This window comes from Ursus americanus, chromosome 8, assembly GCF_024610735.1.
Source record: "Ursus americanus isolate L20-20 chromosome 8, mUrsAme1.1.p, whole genome shotgun sequence".
NCBI lineage: Eukaryota > Metazoa > Chordata > Mammalia > Carnivora > Ursidae > Ursus > Ursus americanus.
The window spans coordinates 80,612,637-80,634,616 of record NC_142134.1 but is presented as its reverse complement, the minus strand read 5'-3'; the positions used below and the strand labels follow the sequence as shown (position 1 = coordinate 80,634,616).

Below are 21,980 nucleotides of genomic sequence, written 5' to 3'. Positions count from 1 at the left end.
AGGGACATTTGGATCCAAACAGTGACACACCGCCCGACAACCACGAGCACGGCTCTCATCGGAAATAGGAAGTAGCAGGGGTTGGCGAGGACACGGGGAAGTCAGAACCCTTGTGCGTGGCCGGCGGGCAGGTAACATGGTGCAGCCGTGCAGGAAACAGTGCGGCAGCCCCTGAAAAAGTCCCACACAGAGTTCCCATGTGACCGAGAAGTCACACCGCTGCATACAATGATTTGGTTCGAACAGACTTGAAAGCACGGGTTCACAGACGCTGACACGCGGACGCTCACGCAGCGTTACTCACGGTAACCGGCAGCGGAAGCAGCACGCGTGTGCGCCAACCCACGAGCAGAGCTTCTAAGTGTGATGCGTCCGTACGAGGGAATGCTCCTCAGCCACTGGAAGGACACGGCCACAGGCTTGAGGACGTGGTGCTCCACGGAGAAGCCAGGCGCCATCGGCCACGTGTCCCTGGTTTCGTCCATATGCAATGTCCACACCAGGCAGGTCCATAGAGACAGAAGGCAGACAAGGGGCTCCTAGTCTGGGAGAGGGGGCTGGGGGTGACGGCTCACGGGGCCGTTTCCTTCTGGGGGGGTAGGAATGTTCTGGAAGCAGATTGGTAATGGTTACCCAACACTGGGGATGTACTAAAAACCATTACACTGTACACTCTAAAACAGTCTAAAGGGTGACTTATGTGAGTTTCGTCTCAATAAAAAGTAGAATTTAAAAAAAAGAGAGAAGTTGTGGCTGAGTCCCGTGAAGCGTCCAACTCTTGATTTTGGCTCAGGTCGTGGTCTCAGGGTTGTGAGATCGAGTCCCAGGCCAGGCCACGTACTCAGCAGGGAGACTGTTGGAGATTCTCTCTCCACCCCCCGCCCCTCCCTCCCTGCGTGTGCACACATGCTTTCTCTCTTGTGCCCGCGAGCTCTCTCTGTCTCTAAAATAAATAAATAAATCTTTAAAAAATAAAAAGAAAAAAAGAAAGACGTGAACAACGCTTTGGAGACCTGGGGAACAGCAGAAGGTCTAAGGGTTGTGTCACCGACGTCACGGGAGAGGGGCTGGCGGGCATCTGGAAGAACAGTGGCTGACAACTCGCCACATTGGGCCAAGGACACCCACGGGAAGCAACGCACGTGTCCTCCACTGGGTGAAAGGGAAACAAACCAGGCCACGTCCCCCGACAACGCCCCCTAGTGAGGAACGGGGCCGGTCCCAAGGGCCTCGCGCTGCTGAAGGAATCCACCCTCCGCGACCCACTTTCTTCTCGGGCGACCCTCACTGAAGCTACTTTGAAGACTTCGTCAGGTCTCATTCCACTCACGTGACCTCCTGGGAGGACAGAACTGCGGCCGAGGAGAGCACTCGTGGCGGCGGGCGTGAGGGCCACGGACAGGGTCCCCCGCGCGGCCCGTAGGGGTTCTCTGGGGGCTGATGGGCTCACACAAATCTACACGCGGGTTAAAACCCACAACACTCTATGCGCAAAAAGGCACATGGCCTGTGTGAGAATTTAAAAAACAGGAGAGGCATCTGGGGGCCCCGGATCATCCCTGTCGGTATTTTGTTCTAGTAAATGTCATCTACACACACACACAGGACTGCACTGTTCGTGAGCCCGGCCACCTGGCTGCACACCAGCTCCCTCTAGAGCTCGGAGGTCCTGATGCGTGGCCACACGCGTGTGCACACACACGCATACTCACACGTGCCTGCACGGTCTCGTCTGCCTGGACAGCGTCACCTTTGGTGCAATGGCTGCAGAGGGCTTTGCCCAGTGGGGCCAAGGGGGTGCTGGCCTGGGTTGGGGGCAAGCGGGATCTCCAAGCACACTCTAGTCCCTCGCACATGAAGCCGGCCCTGGCCCCCACGGCCACAGGCTCTCTGTATGCTTGTTTCCTCAGCTCTAAAACTGGGAACAGAATGTCAAGACAGAAACAGGAGGTGCCCAGACTGCAGCACCCAGGAGACGAGTATCAAGTCTCAGCACCGGTCCCCACTGCACCGTGCACCCTCACACTCCCCAGGGGCAGGTGGACGAGGCTCACAGCAGAGCCTGGTCCCTGCCCCTTCGCGTGCATGTCTGCAGAAAGCCGTGGGTCTGGCACGGAGATGAGAGCAGCGTCCTGGTTCCCCTGCAATGGTTTCTCTCCTAGAGGTCTGCAGATGAGGAAGCATCTTGCAGAGGACCGTGTCCAAGAGTCAGTGAGGGGTGGGGCCTCCTGGGTGTCTCCCCATGTGCCGTGTGGGGCTCCCTGGAGAATGAAGCCATCCCCGGGGCAGCCACGTAGACAGAGCCCGAGCAGGGGTGAGCGGCAGGCAGATGGAGGCACGCCCCAGATGTTTTCCACGTTGGGGGCTGATGCTGGCTCAGCCCCTGCCTCCCACGCACACTCCCCAAGCACGCCTTCCCCAAGCACGCCTTCCCCAGCACTGACCTTGCCCCTCCCTGGAGGCCTTGGCCTCACCCATGAAAGAAGAGCTGAGACAGGCCGACATCCCGGGAACACAAACCTTCCTTCCTCTTAAACTTGGAATATTTGAGATTCCACAGGACGCCCCATTGAACTTTTCCAGAAATATTTCCTGAGCAGCAAATTCTTGACCCTCCTTTGAAATGTGTCTTCCTTCTGCCCTGCTTTTCTGCTGCCCTTTGCCAATTCCATGGCCCAGAAAACTCTCTGGTTCACAGGGAGGCCCGCGTGCTTTTAAGCTGTGTTCCCTGGAGGGCCTTCGATGAAAGGCCGTGAGTTTTCAACCTCTGTCTGTCCCAAGGCCTCTATGGAGATAGATTCTGAAGGTGTCACCCCAGGAAACACCTCCCCCCAGAAGCCCTCCTGATTACCACCCAGCCCTGGGGCAGGGTCCTGGCTAGAGACCTGAATTGCGCTCTCTCATCTCCTCCTCTTGGCCAACTTCTATTCATCCCTCAACACCCAGCTGTGTTCTCACTGCACCCAGGCAGACTTCTTGATGCCAGGCCTGTGTTCAGTGCCTCGTCTGGGCTCCCATAGCCTCTCTGCTCCCCTCTGTCACAGGAGAAACCACACAGAAACACAATCCAACAAACTGGGGTCAGTCAACCCAGTTCAAACCCTGCTTCTCTTTTAGCTGGGTGACCTTAGGGATGGTCCTAAACTCCTCTGAGTTCGGTTTCCTTGTCTATAAAACGAGGTGATGATATAGCCTCAGGTTGTGTTTCAAGTGTTCAGTAAGGTCATCTTTACCAGCTTCCTGGCACCGTGGAAGGACTGTAGCCGATCACTGCCACGGCTGCAGTGCTGGCCGTGGATGTGTGGCCGTCTCTCAGCTTCTCAGCTTCCCCACGGGACCCAGTGCTCTGGGGGCAGGAGCCGAGGGTGGCTTGTGGGGGTGCCTGCATCTCCTGAGCCGAGTGCAGCCCTGCAGCCCCAGGGACGATGCTAGGACGCAGCTTCGGCCATCACGATGGGGAGGATGGTTGGAAGGAAGAGCAGCCTGGGCTTGGCTGGGAAACAGGGCTCTGGTCCACGTGGCCACCCCATTCCTTCCAGAGCATTTGTTTTCGCAGTGGAAAGTCTGCCCTGGCAACCTCCCCCTGCTGGAGGTGGAGGCACAAACACTGGCCGGCCCTGGGGAGGACTCCTGCAGATGGCCCTGGGGATATCGCGGCTGCATCCCGGCCCAGCAAGCTCTCCAGCCCGCGGGGGCGGCCTGGACCCCGGCACCCATGCTGGGACGGCTTAGCGCGAGAGGCCTGGTGCCCGCCTGGGACACAGCCAAGCAGGTTCCATGTGGGGACCCAGGCCTTACGCTTTCTCTCCTGAAAGTCAAGGTGAGAAGGTTGAAGTGTTGAAAACCCACCAGTTCTTTCAACAAGACTTCCTTGGCCCTTTCTGTGTCTGGACCTCGAGGGGGCGGGGGGATGCTGGGGAGAGGCGGAGACCCGGCCCCTGCCCTCCAGCCAGGATGTCCTGCCTGCCATCGCTAAGACAGGAGCTGACGGGCCCTGGGGGTCGTGTCTGGCCAGTCAGAGAGACGGGTACAGGGTGACCCGGCTGGCTCTGGGGTTATGCTGCCACCTGGCCACCAGCAGCGGTGACCCTGGCTCCAAGGGGCTGTCCCCAAACCTGGAGGCTGGGAGTGCCACACTGTGGGCCCGGAGTGGCCAGAGGGCACGGAAGCTGTGCGCGTATGTGTGGTGGGCTCCAGCAGGAAGCACGCTCTCCTCCCGCAAGCGGCCAAGTGAGGCTGGAGGCAGAGCCGGGAGGGTCAAGGGAAAGTCCCTCCTTAGGACGCTCGGTGTGGGAAGGTGCGTTCTGCTACCCCTGTCCCATCCAAACCGGCTTTGAATCTTATCACCATTCTTACCACTAGTAATTTCTCAAGCCCCGAGCGCGCGATGTGCCAGGCGTGGGGCTGGGAGCTGAAGGCGCGGGAGTCCGCAGAGCATAGGCAGTCCTGCCGCCTCAGCCTCGCGGCTGTGGGATATCGGGTGAGCCAGCGGCTTCCTACGCCTCAGTTTCCCCACAGGGTCCTTGAAAGGATGCCATGAGATAATGCGTGCCGCGTGCGCCTCCCTTCGTCAGGCGTGTGTGTAATAATACTTCATCTGGTCCCTGCTCCCGGAGGCCTGAGTCGGGCTCCACCAGGTAGGGCGGGAACGGTGGGTGTTGGCAGGTGTCCTTCATCTGGAGGAAGTTCCCTTCCACTCCTAGTGTGCTGAGAGTTTTTACCAAAAATAGGCGTTGGATTTTGTAAAAGGTTTTTTAGCTTCTATTGAGATGATCTTGTGGTTTTTCATGTTTTGTTTGTTAATGTGGTAAATGACTCTGATTGCTTTTTCAGTGTTAAACCAGCCTTGTATTCCTGGCATAAATCTGCCTTGGTTGTAATATATTAACCTATTTACATATTATTGGAGTCAATTTGCAAAATTTTGATTAAAAATTTTACACTTATATTTATAACAGAGATTAGCTGATAGTCATCTTCTTGCAGATGTGAGGTTGGCAGAGACCCCAGATCCTCCTCTTTCTGCCTCAACCTACTGAGTGTGTGGAGTCTGTCTTCAGAGTCACAATGTGGCTGCTGCAGCTCCAACTAGCAGATCTGCATTCCAGCCAAGAGGAAGGGAAGAGCCAGAGTTTAAAGGAATGAGCACGTGCTGTCTGCTCCCCCTTAAGGAACATTCCTGGAGAGCCACTCGAGCATTCCACTTCCCCTCACTGGCCCATGCCTGCAGCTCCAACAGCACCTGCTCTTCTCTTCAGCCCGTCTGCCGGGGTCTCACCAAGCCCAGCCCTTCCCCAGCTCAGCTCCACACCTGACTTCTGCACCCCCTCTCCTTCCCACCAGAGGAAGTCTGGCTCCTTCCCTAACTGAGGCTCATTCCCCATCACTCTACACGTGGGGAAACAGAGGCCCCCAAAGACAGGGGCCCAGCCAGGGGCGCTCACAAAGTTAGTGACCCAGCAGGGCGACCCAGCCAGCCAGAGCCCTTGCAGGCACATTCTGTCTGGCTCTCTGAAGATGACACTGGAGGGGTTGATGGATGCCTCTAGGACCACCCAGCGAGCTGTCTCAGGGCCAGTGTGCCAGGCACCCGAGCCCTCCGGAAACGTGGCTGTTGTCCTACTTATTGCAAACACACTCTCATTCCCTCCCCACGCGTTCCTCTGCCCCGAAGTAGACCAGATGTGGCGCCGAGCTGGGGCTTCTGTGAAAGTTCCTTTTGTCTTCCCAGAAAGCACTGCCTGCACTGCTGGGCTTCAGGAGGGCAGCCGGGCCACCACCTCCTCCTCGGCTAGGGGACACTAGGACACAAAATGGGACCTAAGGGCAAATGACGTGAGAGCACGGGCAGGGCCCACCCCACACCCCTTCCTTGTCAGGGCTGCAAAGAACCCAGGAAAGTCTTCAATAAATCTGGAGCCGCCCTGTCTCCTGCCACCTCCTGCCCATTTGACAGGGAGGCAGCCCGAGGTTCCCGTCTGGGTAGTGTCGGGGCCTGGTCTGGGTAGTGTGGCTCAGGGGTCAGGGCCTGGCTGGGGACCCGGCTGTGAGCGGAGCCACCTGCCCCGCAAGGGTGCTTTCCTGGGTCTGGCTGTCCCACCAGAGCCCTTGCTGTCCCCAGCTGTCTCCCCTCCTGGGTCAGGGCCCCCCCCATAGGCCCTCTGCCCCCCGCTGCCCTTACACACAACTGAAGCCAGGTGGGCAGAATTGGAGCCCTTTGCGAGCGCCAGCCAGCGCAGAGAAAGGGTCCTTTCAAGGCAGAAAGGTTCCTGAATGCGACTCAGTTCTTGGAAGTCACTTTTTCCTTCTCTGAGGAGAGGAAAGGAGCTCCCCAGGTGCCAGCCCCCCTCGCAACCTGCCAGAAGCCTGTGCCTTGTGGAAACCCTGAGAACACGGGCTGCCTCCCAGACCGGCCTGCTGCTGACGTGGCCTTGAGCCTGGGCCACCACGGGAAAACGTGGGGATCCTCCAAAAAGCCCGTGCTGGGAAGGGGCTGTTTATGCCCAATTGCCCAGCCCCTCCCAGCCTCCAGCAGCTGTCTTGGGGGGCTTTTTGGGCAGGGGCTGCCCCACCCCGACCCTCATTTGTCCCTTCAGCCCACTGATCCGGCAGGGCCTCCACCCCAGGGCTCCCCTGCAGCCCCGCCACCCCGCCTTCCTTCTCTGTAAAGCCCGGAGGCACTCCCTTGGGCACCCAGCTCGCGCAGGTCAGGGCGGAAGAGTCTGACCCGGTTACTCAGGAGTGCATGGCTCACCCCACGGCCTGTGCTCCCATGTGGGCAGCTCCTCCTGCAGCTGAAGACAGGCTCAGCAAAGAGGCACGGCCACAGCAGGACTGTCCATGTCAGGGGACCCGGCCCATGTGCGGTTCTCAGATGAGGACTCAGGCCCAGAGGCCCTGCACGAGCAGGTTGGTGAGAGGGCTGGGACATGCCTGCCACTGCCTCCTGGGTAGGAGACCCCGCACTTCCTTTCCACAGGGCCTGGTGCCAGAGGAGGGGAAAGCCGCACCAGGGTCCGGTTTCAGCATGCCACGATCGCCACTGCATAGAAATGAGTTTTGAAATAAATTTCTGGATGTATCGCTGTGCCAGGAAACGTCCCAAACTGCCTGTGTCAGCTGGAGGCTTCGATCCTGTCTCACCTGTCCAAGGGCTTCCTGCAGCCTCCATCCTGAAAACCTGTAAATAATTCAGTGGCTCAAGATTCGGCACTGATGCCGTGCCTGCAACAACGGTGGCCCCCAGACCACCGGGCGCCCTGCTGACGGTTGCCTGGTGATCGTGACCGATCGCTGAGGACTTGGCGCTTTGAGCTGTTGCTTCCCCTTCCACGTGCATTCTCTTCCCAGACAGCAGTGAGGTGGGGGCAGCACCACCACCAAGAAGAGGCTCCGTCTGCACACCAGTCCCTCGCTCAGTGTTTAAAATCAGCTCGGAGGGAGGGAGAGAAGCAGGCGACTCAAGAAGTGGTGTGTGGTAGTGCAGGTTACATTGTTACAAGGTTACACTGTTGCAGATGTCGGTGGGGACCTCCAGGCAGGATCACATGGTACCCAGCACACGGGATGTCCACAGTTCAACAAACCTCTTGTAGGAAAAGAAGGATGGATAGATGGGTGGATGGAGGGACAGGTGGTTGGATGGAGGGAGGGAGGAATGAGGGAAGAAGGAAGGCTAGATGGGTGAGTTGATGACGGATAGGTGGACGGATCTTTTTGGAGTTCATGGCCTGGAGCTGAGAGGGAAACAAAGTCCAGGCTCCATTGCATGGCAGGAGCTCAGAAGGCACTTGGCCTATTTGCATGAGCCAGTGCAATTCAGTGCTGCTGAATGTGTGAGTGTTTGTGCCATGGACTCAGGGGCAATAAAAGCAGGAGGTACATTAGAAGGAACCTGTGCTCTGGAGTCTGGGGGACAAGGTTAAGGCAACATTTTTGTGATTATCTGCTGTGTAACATGGCAGGTCAGTCGCTTCCCTTGATCTCTGTTTCTTCATTTGTCCAATGGAAGGAATTGTCCTATTTGCAGTGTGGTCCTGAGTGTTGAGTGACGGAATGAGTGGGAGAGGCTATGAATGTGCCTCCGGTGTCAGCTTTATCCTCCCTCTTGAGTACTGCTAACATGGGGGAGTTCGCATTGGCTCTGTCCTGCCCCTCGAACCTCTGCTGTCTTCTGGAAGAGTCTCTCTCCAGGATCCCCCACACCCCTGTACATCTCTCCAGGCAGCCCACAGACATTCTGTGCAAGGCACCCCCATGGCCACCCAACTCCTTCACATTCTGCTGTTGATGCAAGGCTGCCCTAGGCCTTCAGGGAGGCAAGGAGCAAACCCCCTCCCCTTCTTCTCCACCCCCATTTCTCTCTCTGACCCTCCCACTAAAGTGAAAAGAATCATAAAACTTCCCCCAGAAGTTCAAGAAACAAAAAACACCACAGTATAAACAGGAAGGAATTTAAAACTGTCTGCTTTGTCTGGCTTTTCTCATGGGCCTTCTTAACTCGGGGACCCCAAATCAGAAACCCCCAACTGCCACCACTTTCCTTACCTTCAGAGGCAGCTTGTCCACCTGCACACTTCTGCCCGTGACCCCGGCCACCTCTCAGGGGGCACACTGGCCTCCCCGCTGACCATCCCCCATGCACTGAGTGGCCGGAGCTGGACCCCTGGTCCGTGGGGCCCTCTGACTTTCAGCTCCAGGCAACTCACCTCCCACAGCCAAGGACAAACCACCTTCCTGTGGCTGACCCCACCAGGCCAGCGTGACCCCACGTGTGCCATGACCCAGAGTCATTTGCGAACCATTGTTACTGGTCAGGGAAAAACAGATGCAGAAATCGAGAGCAGACAGAAACTTGTAGGACAGTTTGACAAAGTGATTTTATGTCTGTTGTTACATCTTATGACAATAATAACTTAAATGGGTCTGTCTTTTGAATGCCTACCTTTTTATTTGACTTCCTAGCAGTTTATTTCTATCCTGTTTTACAAAAGTGCTGGTCTGCGACAGATTGGAACCTCTAAAAACCAGTCCTTCCTCCTAGATCACTTGAGCAGTGCTGCTCTGAACGCAGAGGGAAGAGGGCTGTTCAACCTAAGGGTCTTGCTATCACAGGCCTCCCCCAATGTAGGGACTCAGGGTCTCCCATTCTCAAGCAGAACAAGGTTCCTTCCACCCAGCCCATCCCTCCCCACCCTGAACCTCTCAGCTCAGGGACCTATCAGGAAGAAAACCCAGCTCATGCAAGAGTCCCTCTTAGCACTGTTCCCCTGAGCCCGGGACCCCCAGCAAACCTCGGTGTAGGCCCCAGGGAAGTCAGTGGAGCGTGGACGACCCGGTCCTGGCAGCGCGGAGGCCAGGAGGAGGGCTCCGTCCTGTCCGCAGGGAGAAGAGTGCACTGAGCACCTCCAGAACGTTCTCTCTGTGTCTCCTGCCAACGAGCATGGGTCTGCAGGAGGAAAGCAGACAGTTTATTTACAGATAGAGGAAGATGTTGGCGCAGCTGGCGGCCTCCTGTGGAGCACGGGGGGCATGGACAGCCTGGGGTGGATTCTGGTCACGGTACCCAAGGCCACATGGCCACGCAGGCGTGGGCTTGGCGTGTCCACCTCCAGCTGTGCTCACCCCCCTGCAGTGCTGGCCACGCCCTGGCCTCTGGGTGCAGCCCGACCCTTCGATACCCTGGCCTTGCACATCCCCGTACTCCTTGCGCACCTCCTGAGCACCTCCCATGTGCCACCTGCTGATTCAAGCAGGCGTATCTCCCCCCGATACATGGGGGGAACTGAGGCTCAGTGACAGATGGGTTGTGAGCAAGGTCCTCAAGACGGGGACCTAGGAACGCCACGCCACATCTCGGGTGATTCCAGCTGAAAAGCTGATCTCACATGGGGTGGGGGTCCTGGGTACTGTGCCAGCTAGCCGATCAAAGGTCAGCTGGACAAGGTCTCTTGAGCTGCCAGGGTGAACCAGGCTCTGGGTTAGACTCCAGGGGGACGGCCAGACAGAACAGTAGCCTCTGCTCCCAGCAGCACAAGTGGGCACGGACCCCATCATCCCATGCTGGGCAGAGGTGTTGGAGATGAGGCTGGAGGGAGCAGGGAGTGATCTGGGGAGCCAATATTGCAGGAGAGATACCTTGCTCCCCGAGCTGGGAACAACCCTGCAGCCCCCGCCTCCTACATGGCCTTTAGGCTCATCCCAAAGGCCACCTCCCCCTGGAAGCCTCCCCGGTTCACCCCTCCCAGGCTGGGTCTGGCACGCCCCTGGGCTGCCACAGCCGGCTCCCTGTCCCCAGCAGCCTGGGAGCAGCCTGAGGGTAGAGCTGCGTCTGCAGCACCTGAACCCAGAGCAGGAACTGGACATGCCGTGTGCCCATCACATCCACCATTTTAGGGGCCTGGTGCCCAGTGAGAAGACAGGATGTGAGTTACCGGCCACCCCTCACTGGGTGGCGGGCTCCCAGGGGCCAGCGGGGCTCAGTGTGGGTTCTTCCCTGTCATGTCCCCGGGGCCTAGGGCAGGACTCTGCCCACAGCGGGTGTTCCGTGAGTATCTGTGAGACGAAGGAACGTGGCGCAGCCTCACACTGAGTGTCTGTACTCTCACACCCCCGCCCCACAGACCTGCAGGCTGGGACCTCCTCGCCTCCTGGGGGTCCCTCGTTCCCTTACTGTGTCAGCCTGAGTCTGGGGGCCTTTTTTGGTCAATCTGTGAAGTATAACGTACACAGAGGGAGTACCCAAACTGTACAGGGGGATGCATTTTCATGAAGTGGATGCATAAATGTGGCCATGCCGCCTGCGCCCTGAGGCCCCTGCCACCTCCCCCGGGACCACAGTCCTCCTGACAGTAGACTCTGTCCTTTGTCCCCAAAGGCGATCTTGCCTGGTCCGAGCTTTACGTCAGGGCCGCGTACAGGACCAAGCCTCGTACGCGGCTTCTCTCGCTCTGCCCCACGTCCATGACATCCACGCGACCCCTGTGCAGTGCTGGGTCACGTGACCCACCCCATCCCAGGATTCTCACGCATGTCCTCCGCCATGTGGTGTCCGTCCACTGGCTACTGATGGCATGTAAGCGGGTTCCCCGCGGGGCTGGTTCTGTACTTCGGGGCACACGTGTCCCCCGGGGGTAGAGCTGCAGTACCCCACGGTTACTGCACCAGCTCTGGGGCTCGGCACCTTCAGCCTGGCGTCTCTGGCCGGAGTCAGTGAGGACACGCTTTGCCGGTGAGTCTGCACTTGCCTGAGGACTGATGAAGTTGAGCGCCTGCTCGTGTTTGTTGACCATTTGAGCATTCTGCCGTGTGAAGAGTCTTTTGGAAGTTTTTTAGCCCTTTTTAGGTTTTGTATACATTCTAGACCCAAATTCTTCGTCAGGTACATGCACTGTCATTATCTCCTCCGGGGCCTTGGCTCGCGCTTTCAACGGCAGCCTTCGATGGATGGACATCTCTCGTCCAGTTTACGGCGTGGTCCTTCGTCCCGGGGGAGAAGCTCTTACCCCCGCCCCCCCCACCCCCGGGGTCCTGAGCACGACGTCCTGTGTGCTCCCAAGAGACGTGGGGTTTCTTCTTCACATTGGATTCTGCGATCCTTCCAGAGCCGAGCTACGGTGTCTACTGCACAAGAGGCTCCTCTCCCCTGGCGGCACCAGCTGGTGGCCCGCCCCCTCCATCCACGCCCCTGTGGACGGTGCGCCTGGGCCGCTCCTCTGCCACTTCCTGGCTGCCCACCCAGGGCCCCCTCCCTGTCGCCATCAGGCCGCTTGAGGACAGGAGCGGACGCCGGGTAGTGACCCTCCCGCAGAGCTCTGCTGTTCCAAGATGCTCGCGGTTCTTGGTTTTGTTTCCATTTGCATTGGAAACCAGCCTGCCCGTGTCCCCCGAGGAAGAACCGCGGGGTGTTCCCAGCTGCTGTCTCCTCCTCGCACTTCACAGAGGCTGTTCCCACCTCTCCGGCCTCCATCACTCCTGCCGCTTGAGGACCAGGCGTTACCTTCACCGCCTCGCAGGTCGGAGAACGGAGGTCACGGAGGTCACCTTCAGGCTGTGCTGCTCGGACGCCGTGGAGCCGACTCACACCCAGCAGTGGGGTGGGACCCCCTGGTTGTGGGCTCTTGCGTCCTCCGCAGGCCGGCCCCCAGGAGAGAGCGCGAGGCCCGGGCATCCCCCCCAGGGGAGCAGACAGCCAGCACCTCCCGCGGCGGGGATCCCGGCCGCACACGACAGCTGGACACACCGCTCAACCCAGCACCGCTGCACGGGGTGATCCGGGAACCTGTCCCTTTAGAGACAGACAGACACGTACATGCGTGTGACGATGTCCATAATCCTGCACTCAAACATGTGCGTGTGTACATGTTTCATCTAGGAAGGGATGTGTAAATACCTACACATATGCAACAGTAGGTATAAGCCTGCATATAAATGTGTGTGTACATACATTAACATAATCCTTTCTATAAATCTGTACATTTATAGATTTACATATATGTGCTTCTAGACACACACGTACAAGAACCAGTAGGAAACACACGCATCGGAGACACGCGGTCCCGCCTCCCTGACGGACCCTCGACAAGCGCCCACTGGGTACATAGGTGTGTTTCGGTTCTTCATCTGTCAAGTAAAACAAATCCCAGCAAAGGCAGGCACAAAACGGAGTGAAAAATGGCCCCATCCATCTCATTGTTTCCAACAAAACCTAAGTTTATGTGTAATAATCGTCATCAAAATTAATTTCCCATGCACTCCCGTTGTTCTGATAACAAATGTAGGGGTAACTAAATCCAAAAGAAATTGTAAAGTCTTGGCATGTAAATAACGATCACAGATATTTTCTTTTTTATTTTGCTTCAGTTTACATGATTATGTTCTTGACAGAGTGGTTTTTTTTTTTTAAAGATTTTATTTATTTATTTATTTATTTGACAGAGAGAGAGCCAGCAAGAGAGGGAACACAAGCAGGGGGAGTGGGAGAGGGAGAAGCAGGCTCATAGTGGAGGAGCCTGATGTGGGGCTCGATCCCATAACGCCGGGATCACGCCCTGAGCCGAAGGCAGAAGCTTAACGACTGAGCCACCCAGGCGCCCCCGAAGACAGTGAGGCATCAACGCACAATTTCCGGTTCAGCAGTTGGGATCTTGACACCACAGACTGGGTGTGTACCTTCCTAGGGTGGATAAAATCCACATTTGTTTAAATGCCAACATTAAAAATAAACTTACTTGAGCATTCATCACCATTAAACTCAGGGTGATAGTGTGGAGGCAGCTGTTCAACGCTCACTTGGGGGACAGGCAAGAGGAAGAGTGGGGCCCCTGCCCTGGGCCCAGCCCTGGCCACCCCTCCAGGGGCTTCTGCCCCACCCCGGGGGGCCCCATGCCAGGCGGCCTCCTTTGGGGCAGGGCACGTGTAGCTGGAAAGGGGAGTCAGACCCCGTCTGATCTGGGGGGCCCACACTCAGCCCCGGGGACATGAAACTGGAAACCCAGCAGACACGTGCCCCGTTGGCTCCAGGTGCAGGGGGATGGCATTCTGTGCTCTGGGGACTTGGGGCATCTGAGGCTCTAAAGGCCCTACTCTTCAGAGCTGAAGGAGCCCAGATCCCCTTCACTTTCATCTCTGCCTGGAGATGACCTTGACTCAGCGTGGCTGAGTGCCTGCGCTCTGCCGTGGGCTATCCCTTCTTCAAGATGGGGGTACTGACGCCACGTCAGGGGTTCGCGGTGGCATGTCAGGGCCTCGATCAAAGGAGGCAGGACAAAGGAGAAGTGTTCACCAGAGTAACAGCACCCCTTCCAGAAGCTCAGAGTTCATCCCCCCAGGAGTCTGACTTCCGGAATGGGAGGACGGCCCCAGGTCCTCCATTCTTTCCAGGAACCTGCCAGCCCTTCCCTTAGGCCCCAAAGCCCCGCCTGCCAGCACCTGCCCAGTGTCAGAGAGAGGCAGGGGCACCCGGGGCGGAGCCAGGGCCCTCCAGGGAGGCTCAGCCCTTCCCAAAGCGGCCCCAGGGAGGGATTCGTGCCCCTCCCCCACAGCCTGTGTCTGCTGATACCAAGACAGTGTTATCTGGGGCCAGAGAGTGACTTCCAGCAGCATCTCGGTGCAGAGTAACCCCACAGGGTAACTGGGGCCAACAGGGGCTGTTCTTCCAGTTTAAGCAACTGCCTGCACTAAAGTCAGGCAGGAGCCTTCTTGTGGGGCCAAATCCTTGAGGGAAATGACCATGCTGAGGGAGGGCAGTGAAGACCCGGCCTCCCCATGGAGGGTGTTGCCTCCCTGTTGGGAGATCCAGTGTTGGCAATCACACACCCCACATGCACCCAGAATGCACACATTCAGCAACGCGTCCCTGGGACCCCAGCCTTGTCCCACCCAGCCTGAAGGCCCATGGGCGACAGACCAGGGCCATTCCTCAGGTGCAGAACCTCGGCTCAGGCCCTCGAGCGTGCCATGCAGACTCACACTCAGCAAGTGGTCAAGCTGAGATCCCAGGGGGCCCCCCAGCGAGCCCCCGGCACGCCCTCCAGGTCCCCCAGGGGTCTTCCGTGCAGCAGTCGGCGCCGTGGGGCAGCACGACCGGACACCCGGGCCCAGCTCTGCTGCTCGCCAGTGGCAGAGTCCTGAGGACACTCCCTGAGCCTCTGAAGCCTCGCCTGGAGGGTCTGGCCCTGGGAAGGCACCCGGCACAGGCCCCTGTGACCGCCCGCCATGGCCTCTAGAAGCCGAAGGCCAGGAATGGCTCCTTCTCTGGAGCCTCGACAGGGAGGGCGGTCTGCTGACGCCCTGACGTTGGCCACCGAAGTCTGGGTTGTTTAAGCCGCTAAGTCCGTGGTGATTCATTATAGCAGCGAAAGGGCGCTCGCTACTGCGCCCTCTGCCTGCATGGCCCCAAAATACGGCTCCTGAGTTCCAGACACAGGTCACTAGGTGCCCTCAGCGCCTCCACCGGGTGCCACGGCCAGGGCGAACTCAGCGCCCACCCCAGCCCACCTCGGTGACAGCCACTGCCTGCGAGCCCCAGTCCAGCGCGCCACATGGGGCGGAAGCAGCATGTCCTAGGAGCGCAGCTCTGACGCCCGCTGCTCCGGGTCCCCAGGGAGACTCTCCCCGTGGGCTCCAGCCACCCTGGCTGCCACTTCCACGGACACGGAGGGGCCCCAGCCGGCCCCAGGGGCATGCGGCAGGGGTCGGCACACCTCAGCCTCCCCCTCGTAAGAACACTGTGTGAGGCAGCGGGTACCCCAGGCGCCACCTCTACTGCACGTGGCATGGGGCCCAGCCAAGCCCTCCACCTCTCTGAGCCTGGGTTTCTGCACCTGTGAGGGGGAAGGGCCGCACCGCTGCGGAAGACTGGCTGTCCACGGCGGAGCGCCCTTCCCCCAGCTGCTGGGGGCTGCCGGACTCACAGGTGCCCTTCAGAGAAGTGCCCTCAGTCAGTGCCTCCCCTGGGGCCGCCCCACCCCAATCCGGGGTGCACGCATGTACGAAAGGGCCTTGCATCCAGCTGGGCGGGCCTGAGTGGCTCGGTTCACACTACAGAGCCCTGGGGGCACCAGGCCGCGGCGAGACTCCAGCAGAGACCCTGCCCTGTCCTGAGAGCATCCGCAACACATCCCACAGCCACAATCCCTGTCTCAGGCTCTGCTTCTAGGGGACCTGGGTACAGAAATAGCCAACTCCTGGCCAGTGTTTCCCGTGTGCCATTTGCCACGGGCGGCCCAGGAGCTGCGCCCGAGTCGTCCTTCCTCTCGGGAAGAGCCAGGGGGCACCTGTCCCCCGCCAGCTGCCCTTTCATGGGGACACCTCAGAAACCCAACTCCAGGGGCTAAATGGGACTGACGATCCTATTGTGTTTTTTTGTTACTCGAGAGTTGTGATTACAAAATCTCAGATTTATCTGTGCTCTGTTTTCCAGTTTCTGTGGAAACGCCTCATGTTCTCTGTCATCAGCTCTGGGGAGGAGTGGCTGGCTGGGCGCCCCCAGGCCCTGCCCCTGCCAGCCCTTCAGGGCAGCGTGGGCCAGGGAGAGGCTGGGCAGGGAAAGGGTCCCAAAGCAGATGTCAGCCCAAGGACATGGACGTCACTCACTCAGGGGGCTACCCCCACTTTACAGGCGAATGAACTGAGGCTCAGGGAGGAGAAGTTACCCTGGAGCCCAGCAGACCAGTCTCAGGACCCATGGTGAACGGGACCGTGGGGGCATGTCATCCGACATGCACGGCCAGCACCTCATGGTAGAGCCGCTATCCCCGTGTCGCTGCAATCGCACGGCCAACCAGGGTCGGCCAGCTGCCTGCATGCAGAGGTGACTCAGAGCAGCCCTTAGCTTGGTCAGAGGCCTCTGGCTGGGGAGTCGGGTGGATGCAGCCGGGGACTCCCATCTGCCCCATGAGCCCAACAATGACCAAGAGCCACAGGCAGGGCCAGCGGCCCCCAGCTGGCTCGAAACGGCACAACTGTTGGGACTTCCCCCACCCCACTCCTCGCAGCCCCAAATTCTCGCTCTCGGGCTGCCTCGGGGCCCCTCATGGACAGAACAGATGCCCCCGACTTCCAAGAGCATGCTGGGCCGGGCGTTTCCAGAGCTAGGCCTCCGCCTCTTGGTGGATCCCTAACCAGGGGCCGGTGGTGTGGGGAGGAGGGGCCCGTGCAAGCCGTGGACACGCAGGCTGGTTCTCGGGCCCTTGGGGCCTGGATGGTTCTGAACACTGACCAACAGTCCTGCTCCAGGTTCTGGGTGGAGTGGCCAAGGGCAGGGCCCCAGACCCCCAGGCAGGGGGCACCTCACACACCCCAAATTAACTCTTTCTGGATGCAAGTAACAGACATCAACTCTAGTTCAGCCAAAAAATAGAGAGAGAGAAGGGAAGGAGGGAGGGAGGAAGAAGGTGTCACAGAACCCACAGCCAAGGATGGCTTGGGAGCTCAGGAACCTTTTAGAACCAGGCCCTGTGGGACTCTTTATCACTTATGTTCCTCTCAGGGTTTGGCCTGGTTCATTCTCGCTGGAATCACAGGGCACGTGCCCCCGGGGTTTCTGACAGGCCAGGCCCGGTTGGGGCTCACAGGGCGTAGAGACGGTCCCTCTGCTGTGACCGTGCAGGCGAGGCGTGGCCTGGAGAGAGTAGCGCTGGGGCCCAGAGCCGGCCATGCTCCTGGGAGGGCACCGCTCCGTGGGGCGGGGGGCAGGGGCGGGGGGCCCAGGCAGGTTGGGGGAGCCGGCGTGGGCACAGGAGCTGGTTATGAAGTGGGTTCCGACGAGGTAGCCTCCTCTGGCCAGTCTCATGGGGCGCTCCACGGACGAGGCCCCCGGGCCCCCAGCTGCAGCCAGGCCCGCGGTGAGCCTAGACGGAGCACGGGCTGCCCGGCTAACCAAGCAGCATTTTTCCCTTGGAGCAAGAGGGAGCCTGAGCTGTGGTTTGTATCCCTGCCAAGAAGCGGCTCCCAGCCCTCCATGCTGGGCCTCTGCGGAGCCTCAGCGGGACGGGCGCCAAGGAGGCGAGGATCCACAGAAGTGCACACGCAGCACTTGGCCGGGGCCGCGAGTAGTCCTGGCTTCCCGGCCTGTGGGGACCCCCGGGGCCGAGGGAGGGACCCCAGGATGGAGCACAGCCAGGCTCCGAGGTTATGTCGGGTGAGTCGGCGCTGCGTCTGGAGCCGTGCCCTGGCTGAGACCCGGCTGGCTCGGAAGAACCGTCCCGACTCCCTTCCAGCCTGGGCAGTGGGGCTGCGGGTTCTGCTGCCAGCGTCAAGGTCTGGTGATTAAACAGGCCATTTAAGAAATGGGGATCTCCAGGCAACGCTCTCTGGGGGGGGATGGTGTGCTTCACCCCTCTGTTGGAAGGACTTCTGCGTGCTGAGCTCTCTCGGCTGGGTCCACCGTCAGGGGTGGCCCACCTGGAGCTGTGGGACACCCCCTGTGGCTCCAGGTCTCAGGGATGCCATAGGACATCACGAGGGCTCCATCTCCTGGTCCAGGACCCACAAGAGCAGCGAGCGCGCGTTCTTCCTTGTCCCGTGGGCACCTGAGCTGGATGGCCCAGGTTCCAGCTCGGGTGCTGCCAGACACTGTGTGGCCTCGGGCAAGAGTTTCAACCTCTCTGTGTCTCCGATTCCTCATCAGTCTGAAGAGTGCGGATGAGGACACCCTCCCCTGGGGGTTGTGTGAGGATGAAAGGTAACACGGGGCAGGGGACAGCCGATGCATTTCCTGCCTCTCTGACCCCGCGACCTCAGCCCGCCTCCCTCTGTTCCTCCCTCCACTGCCTCTCCAGGCCCACAAAGAAAACTGTGGAGGGGCTCCATCCACCCCCAGTTATATAGGCGAGAAAGCACTAAGCAGTCCTCCACCTGGAAGAGTAGCCCACGGTCCGCATGTGCTGGCGGGCGAGCACGGGCCGCAGAGGTCACTCCCAGGGCACATTCTCTGCTCCTCGCTGGTGGCCCTACACGTCCCTTCTGCTCACGGACCCTCCAGCTGACCACAAACTCTGCATGTCTGGGCTCAGATCCCCACCTGAGTGAGTCTGGTGCTTTGGGCCGCTCCCTGGGTCAGATCCTCAGGCCGGGTCTCATCGGCCGCCATCAGGGCAGGAGCGCCACCCTTCCAGGGCCTGTGGGCTGGCAGGACCCATATTCTGATTTATAATAAGCAATATATATTTGGTCTTCGTCCATCCTGGTACAGAGCTCGCAAACTCTTGGGATCTCTTAAGTGATGACAGTGATGGAAGTGTCTCCTGTGAATGAAGTGACCTTTGGAAAGCCCCCTGACGCCTGGAGCTGAGGGCTGGTTGCCAGGGGAATCAACCAGCCCACCCCCTCGCCTCGAGGGAACAGGGGCTGGAGACTGAGACCCAGGAGCAAGGCCTCCTGATCAGATCCGTCAGGCCAGTGTAGTGAAGTCTCCAGAAAACCCCGAGAGGGCGCGTGGGAGAGCGTCCAGGCCGGTGACCGCGGAGGGGCAGGTGCAGGAGGGCGTGTCCCTAGAGAGCATCTCTCCCATCCGGCTGCTCTGAGCGACACCCTTTTATCCTGAACCAGTGACCCAGCGCACAACACGCTCGCCCGGGCTCCGCGAGCCGCTCCCACAAACGGTCGAACCCGAGGAGGGGGCCGTGGGACCCCTGGATGCACAGGCAGACGGTCAGAGTGCAGGTGACTGGGGGGGGGGTCTGAAGTGGGGGGGGGCGGCCTTGCAGGACTGAGCCCTTGCCTGTGGGATCTGACACCACCTCCAGGAGCATGTGGGGACTGAGTTAGATTTGGGGGACACTCAGCCAGTTCCATGGAGAATTGAGGTAATTGGTTGGTAGTGTGGGAAACGAAACCTCCACTGGTCACCCTGGGAGGTGGGTGGAGTGGGTGTTCGTGTCAACCTACAGAAGGGATCTGTGGAGGGCAGCCCGCTGCCTGGGGCAGGGGGACACACCTACGGCATCTGAGACCCAGGTCAAGCCCCACCGCCACCGAAGGAGGAGGGAGCAGAGACCCACGGGAGGCAGCCAGCCAAGGGTCACACAGTAGGGGAAGCAAAGCCAGCTCTCCAGCCCCCTGCGTGCAGGTGAGGGGCGTCCGGCCGCTCGGCCTCGTCCTGACCAATACAGGCCTGGGCGTGTGTCTGCAAGGATGAGGACAAAAGGCTTGGGCCAATCCAGACCGGGGCGCACAGACCGGCAGCCCCAAGGCCCCCGTCCTTCCCTGAGTGTGGGCAGGACCTGCCCCTGACTTCTCGCCAGCAGGACCCAGCAGGGCTGATGGTCCGCGGCATCCGTGCTCATGTGGGACGGGACTGTAAGGGTCAAGCTGGGCTCTCCCCCTTGCTGGCTCTGAAGAAGCAAGTGGCCATCTCCAGAACGGGCCTCCGGCAGGGGCCACATGGCTGCGAGCCAAGGGCAGTCTCCGGCCGACAGCCAGTGAGGAACTGGGTGCTGCCAACGATCTTGTGCTCGGACAAGCAGGTTCTTCTCCAGCCGAGCCTGAGCGGAGACCCCAGCCCCGGCCGACTCCTCGTACAGCCTGGGGTGGCCCCGAGGGGAGGACCCCGCCCCGCTGTGCTCGGGGGCTCCTGACCCGGGGCTCCCGGGAGGTGACACAGAAGTGCTGCTCTAGGCCATTCGGTTCACGGCTCCGTGTCGTGGAGCCGCAGGTACAGATACATGGAGGGGCCCTTCTGCGCACCCGACCAGTCTGTGGGCAGCATGCAGGTGCGGTGAACCAGCGCCACAGACAGAAGTCAGGCTGGCCTTCCGAGGTCAGGGCCTGCCCCTCATGAGGGCTGCTCCATGGATCCACTCGGGACTCGTGCAGGGTCCTTGCCAACGGACAGGACTCTGAATTTTGCAGGTTGAACCATTTTGGAGAAGGCCACGTCCAGACTCATCAAAACAAACACATGCCCTCTCTGAAGAAAATGTCAAGAGCCCCTGTGTCAGCACATTCAGCCGCTGTGTAAAGCCCCAGGGCTGCTTCCCTCTGGGAGAGGCGGGAGACCAGGCCGGCCGGCGGGCTCAGGACTGCCCCACCGGTGCCCAGACCCTGGGCAGGGGGCATCACCCATGCGGCTGCAGAGCCCAGGATGGGGCAGGGCTTTGCCTGAGATCACACAGCAGATTGGAAGCATGACAGGGAGGCCAGGCCAGGTCTCCACACGGCTCCACATGGCCTGCAGTTCCATGGAGACACTTCCATTCCCAGACACACACTATCCAAGTTAAGAGGCGCGCTGGACTTCACACCCCCAAAAACTGTCAGCAGGGAAAACCAGCATCCAGCATCCCTGCCAGATAGCCCTGCAGCTTCCACTTACATACCCCTGCTGACAGGGTGCTCACTACCCAAAGGCAGCGTGTTGTACTCGCGTCAGCGGTGCAGGCCCAAAAGTGTTTTATGGCCTGAGCAGAAATCTGCCCCCAGTCTGGTTCCCGCACTCCAGGTGGTCTCACCATGGAGGGTGGTACAGAACACGTAGTTCCATCTTCCACCCGAGGCCCCTGGGACTGCCTCTCTCCCCGAGCCGAGCTCTTCCACTCAGCCCCACTCCTCCTTGGCACGGCTGCCATGCCAGCCCCTCCCCAGCCCTCAGAGGGCCCCCCAGAGCTGCCACGGTCAGTTCAGCAAGGGAGCTGAGGGGCAGCAGCTTCCCAGAGGGCTGGATCCATCTGGGTTTGGAGGAGCGGGAACTCGCCAAGCAGAGAAGAGGGAGGAGCTTCTCCACACAGAGGGAACAGCATGTGAAAAGGCACAGAGGAGCAGCATCCCCCCCCACACACACCACCTGGACAGCAAGTAGATTGCAGCTGCTGAGCTTGCCGGACCCCCCTGCCTGCGGCAGCCCCACAATTCTGCATTTCCAAGAGACTCCCAGGCCAGGCCCATCCTGTGTGTCAGACCACCCTTAGAGTATCAAAGAAAGGACTGGAGCTCTCTGCCCAGTGCATTAGCCTCTAGCCACATGCGGCTAATTAAACTTGAATCACAACTGCATAAAGCTGGAGGTTCCATTCCTCAGTCACAATGGCCACATGTCAAGTGGCTAGTGACCAGGCCAGCACCCTGGACAGTATAGATTGGGAGTGTCCCCACCATTGCAGAAGGTCCCATTGGGCAGCACAGTCTAGAGAGCTCAGGGGAGAGTAAGGAGTTGTCCCGGCTGGAGTCCTCAGGGGCAGGACCGAGTCAGGGTGTGAGCTTGAGGGCTGGCCTGGTGTAGAGGGCACTCCACAGGCCAGGCAGAGGAAGCAGCGTGGGCTTCATCCGTGGGCCCGAGGATGATTTTCAGGTTTCCAGCAGTGGAAGCTGGCCACCAGAATGGGAGGACAGATGTGTAATTGTTTCCTTCAGAGCTCATAGCACAGGGTTCTGACCTCCAGTGACCATGGAGTAGTCCACGCAGGGCCAACTCTTCTGTTAATAACAACGATAAACCTGGGTGCAAACAGCAGATGCCCGAAGGCACTGGAGAGTGACCGGAA

The 21,980-nt window shown here is 59.5% G+C and overlaps 1 protein-coding gene across 5 annotated transcripts in view; it reads right to left on the bottom strand.

Moving 5' to 3' along the window:
• Positions 1–1,440: 1,440 nt before the first annotated feature.
• TRMT44 (tRNA methyltransferase 44 homolog) overlaps positions 1,441–21,980 on the bottom strand; it is a 55,007-nt gene continuing 34,467 nt past the window's right edge. For 2 of the 5 annotated variants that reach the window (XM_045777063.2, XM_087864317.1), the window contains 2 exons: positions 9,294–9,448; positions 1,441–7,180 (listed from right to left, as the gene is read on the bottom strand). In XM_045777063.2, the coding sequence (XP_045633019.2) occupies positions 6,593–7,180; positions 9,294–9,448 (743 nt within the window). In that variant the 3' untranslated portion in view covers positions 1,441–6,592. Of the gene's footprint in view, positions 9,449–12,887; positions 13,175–21,980 lie in introns of those variants that run through there. The other 3 variants (XM_045777067.2, XR_006776105.2, XM_045777069.2) reach the window with 3 other exon arrangements.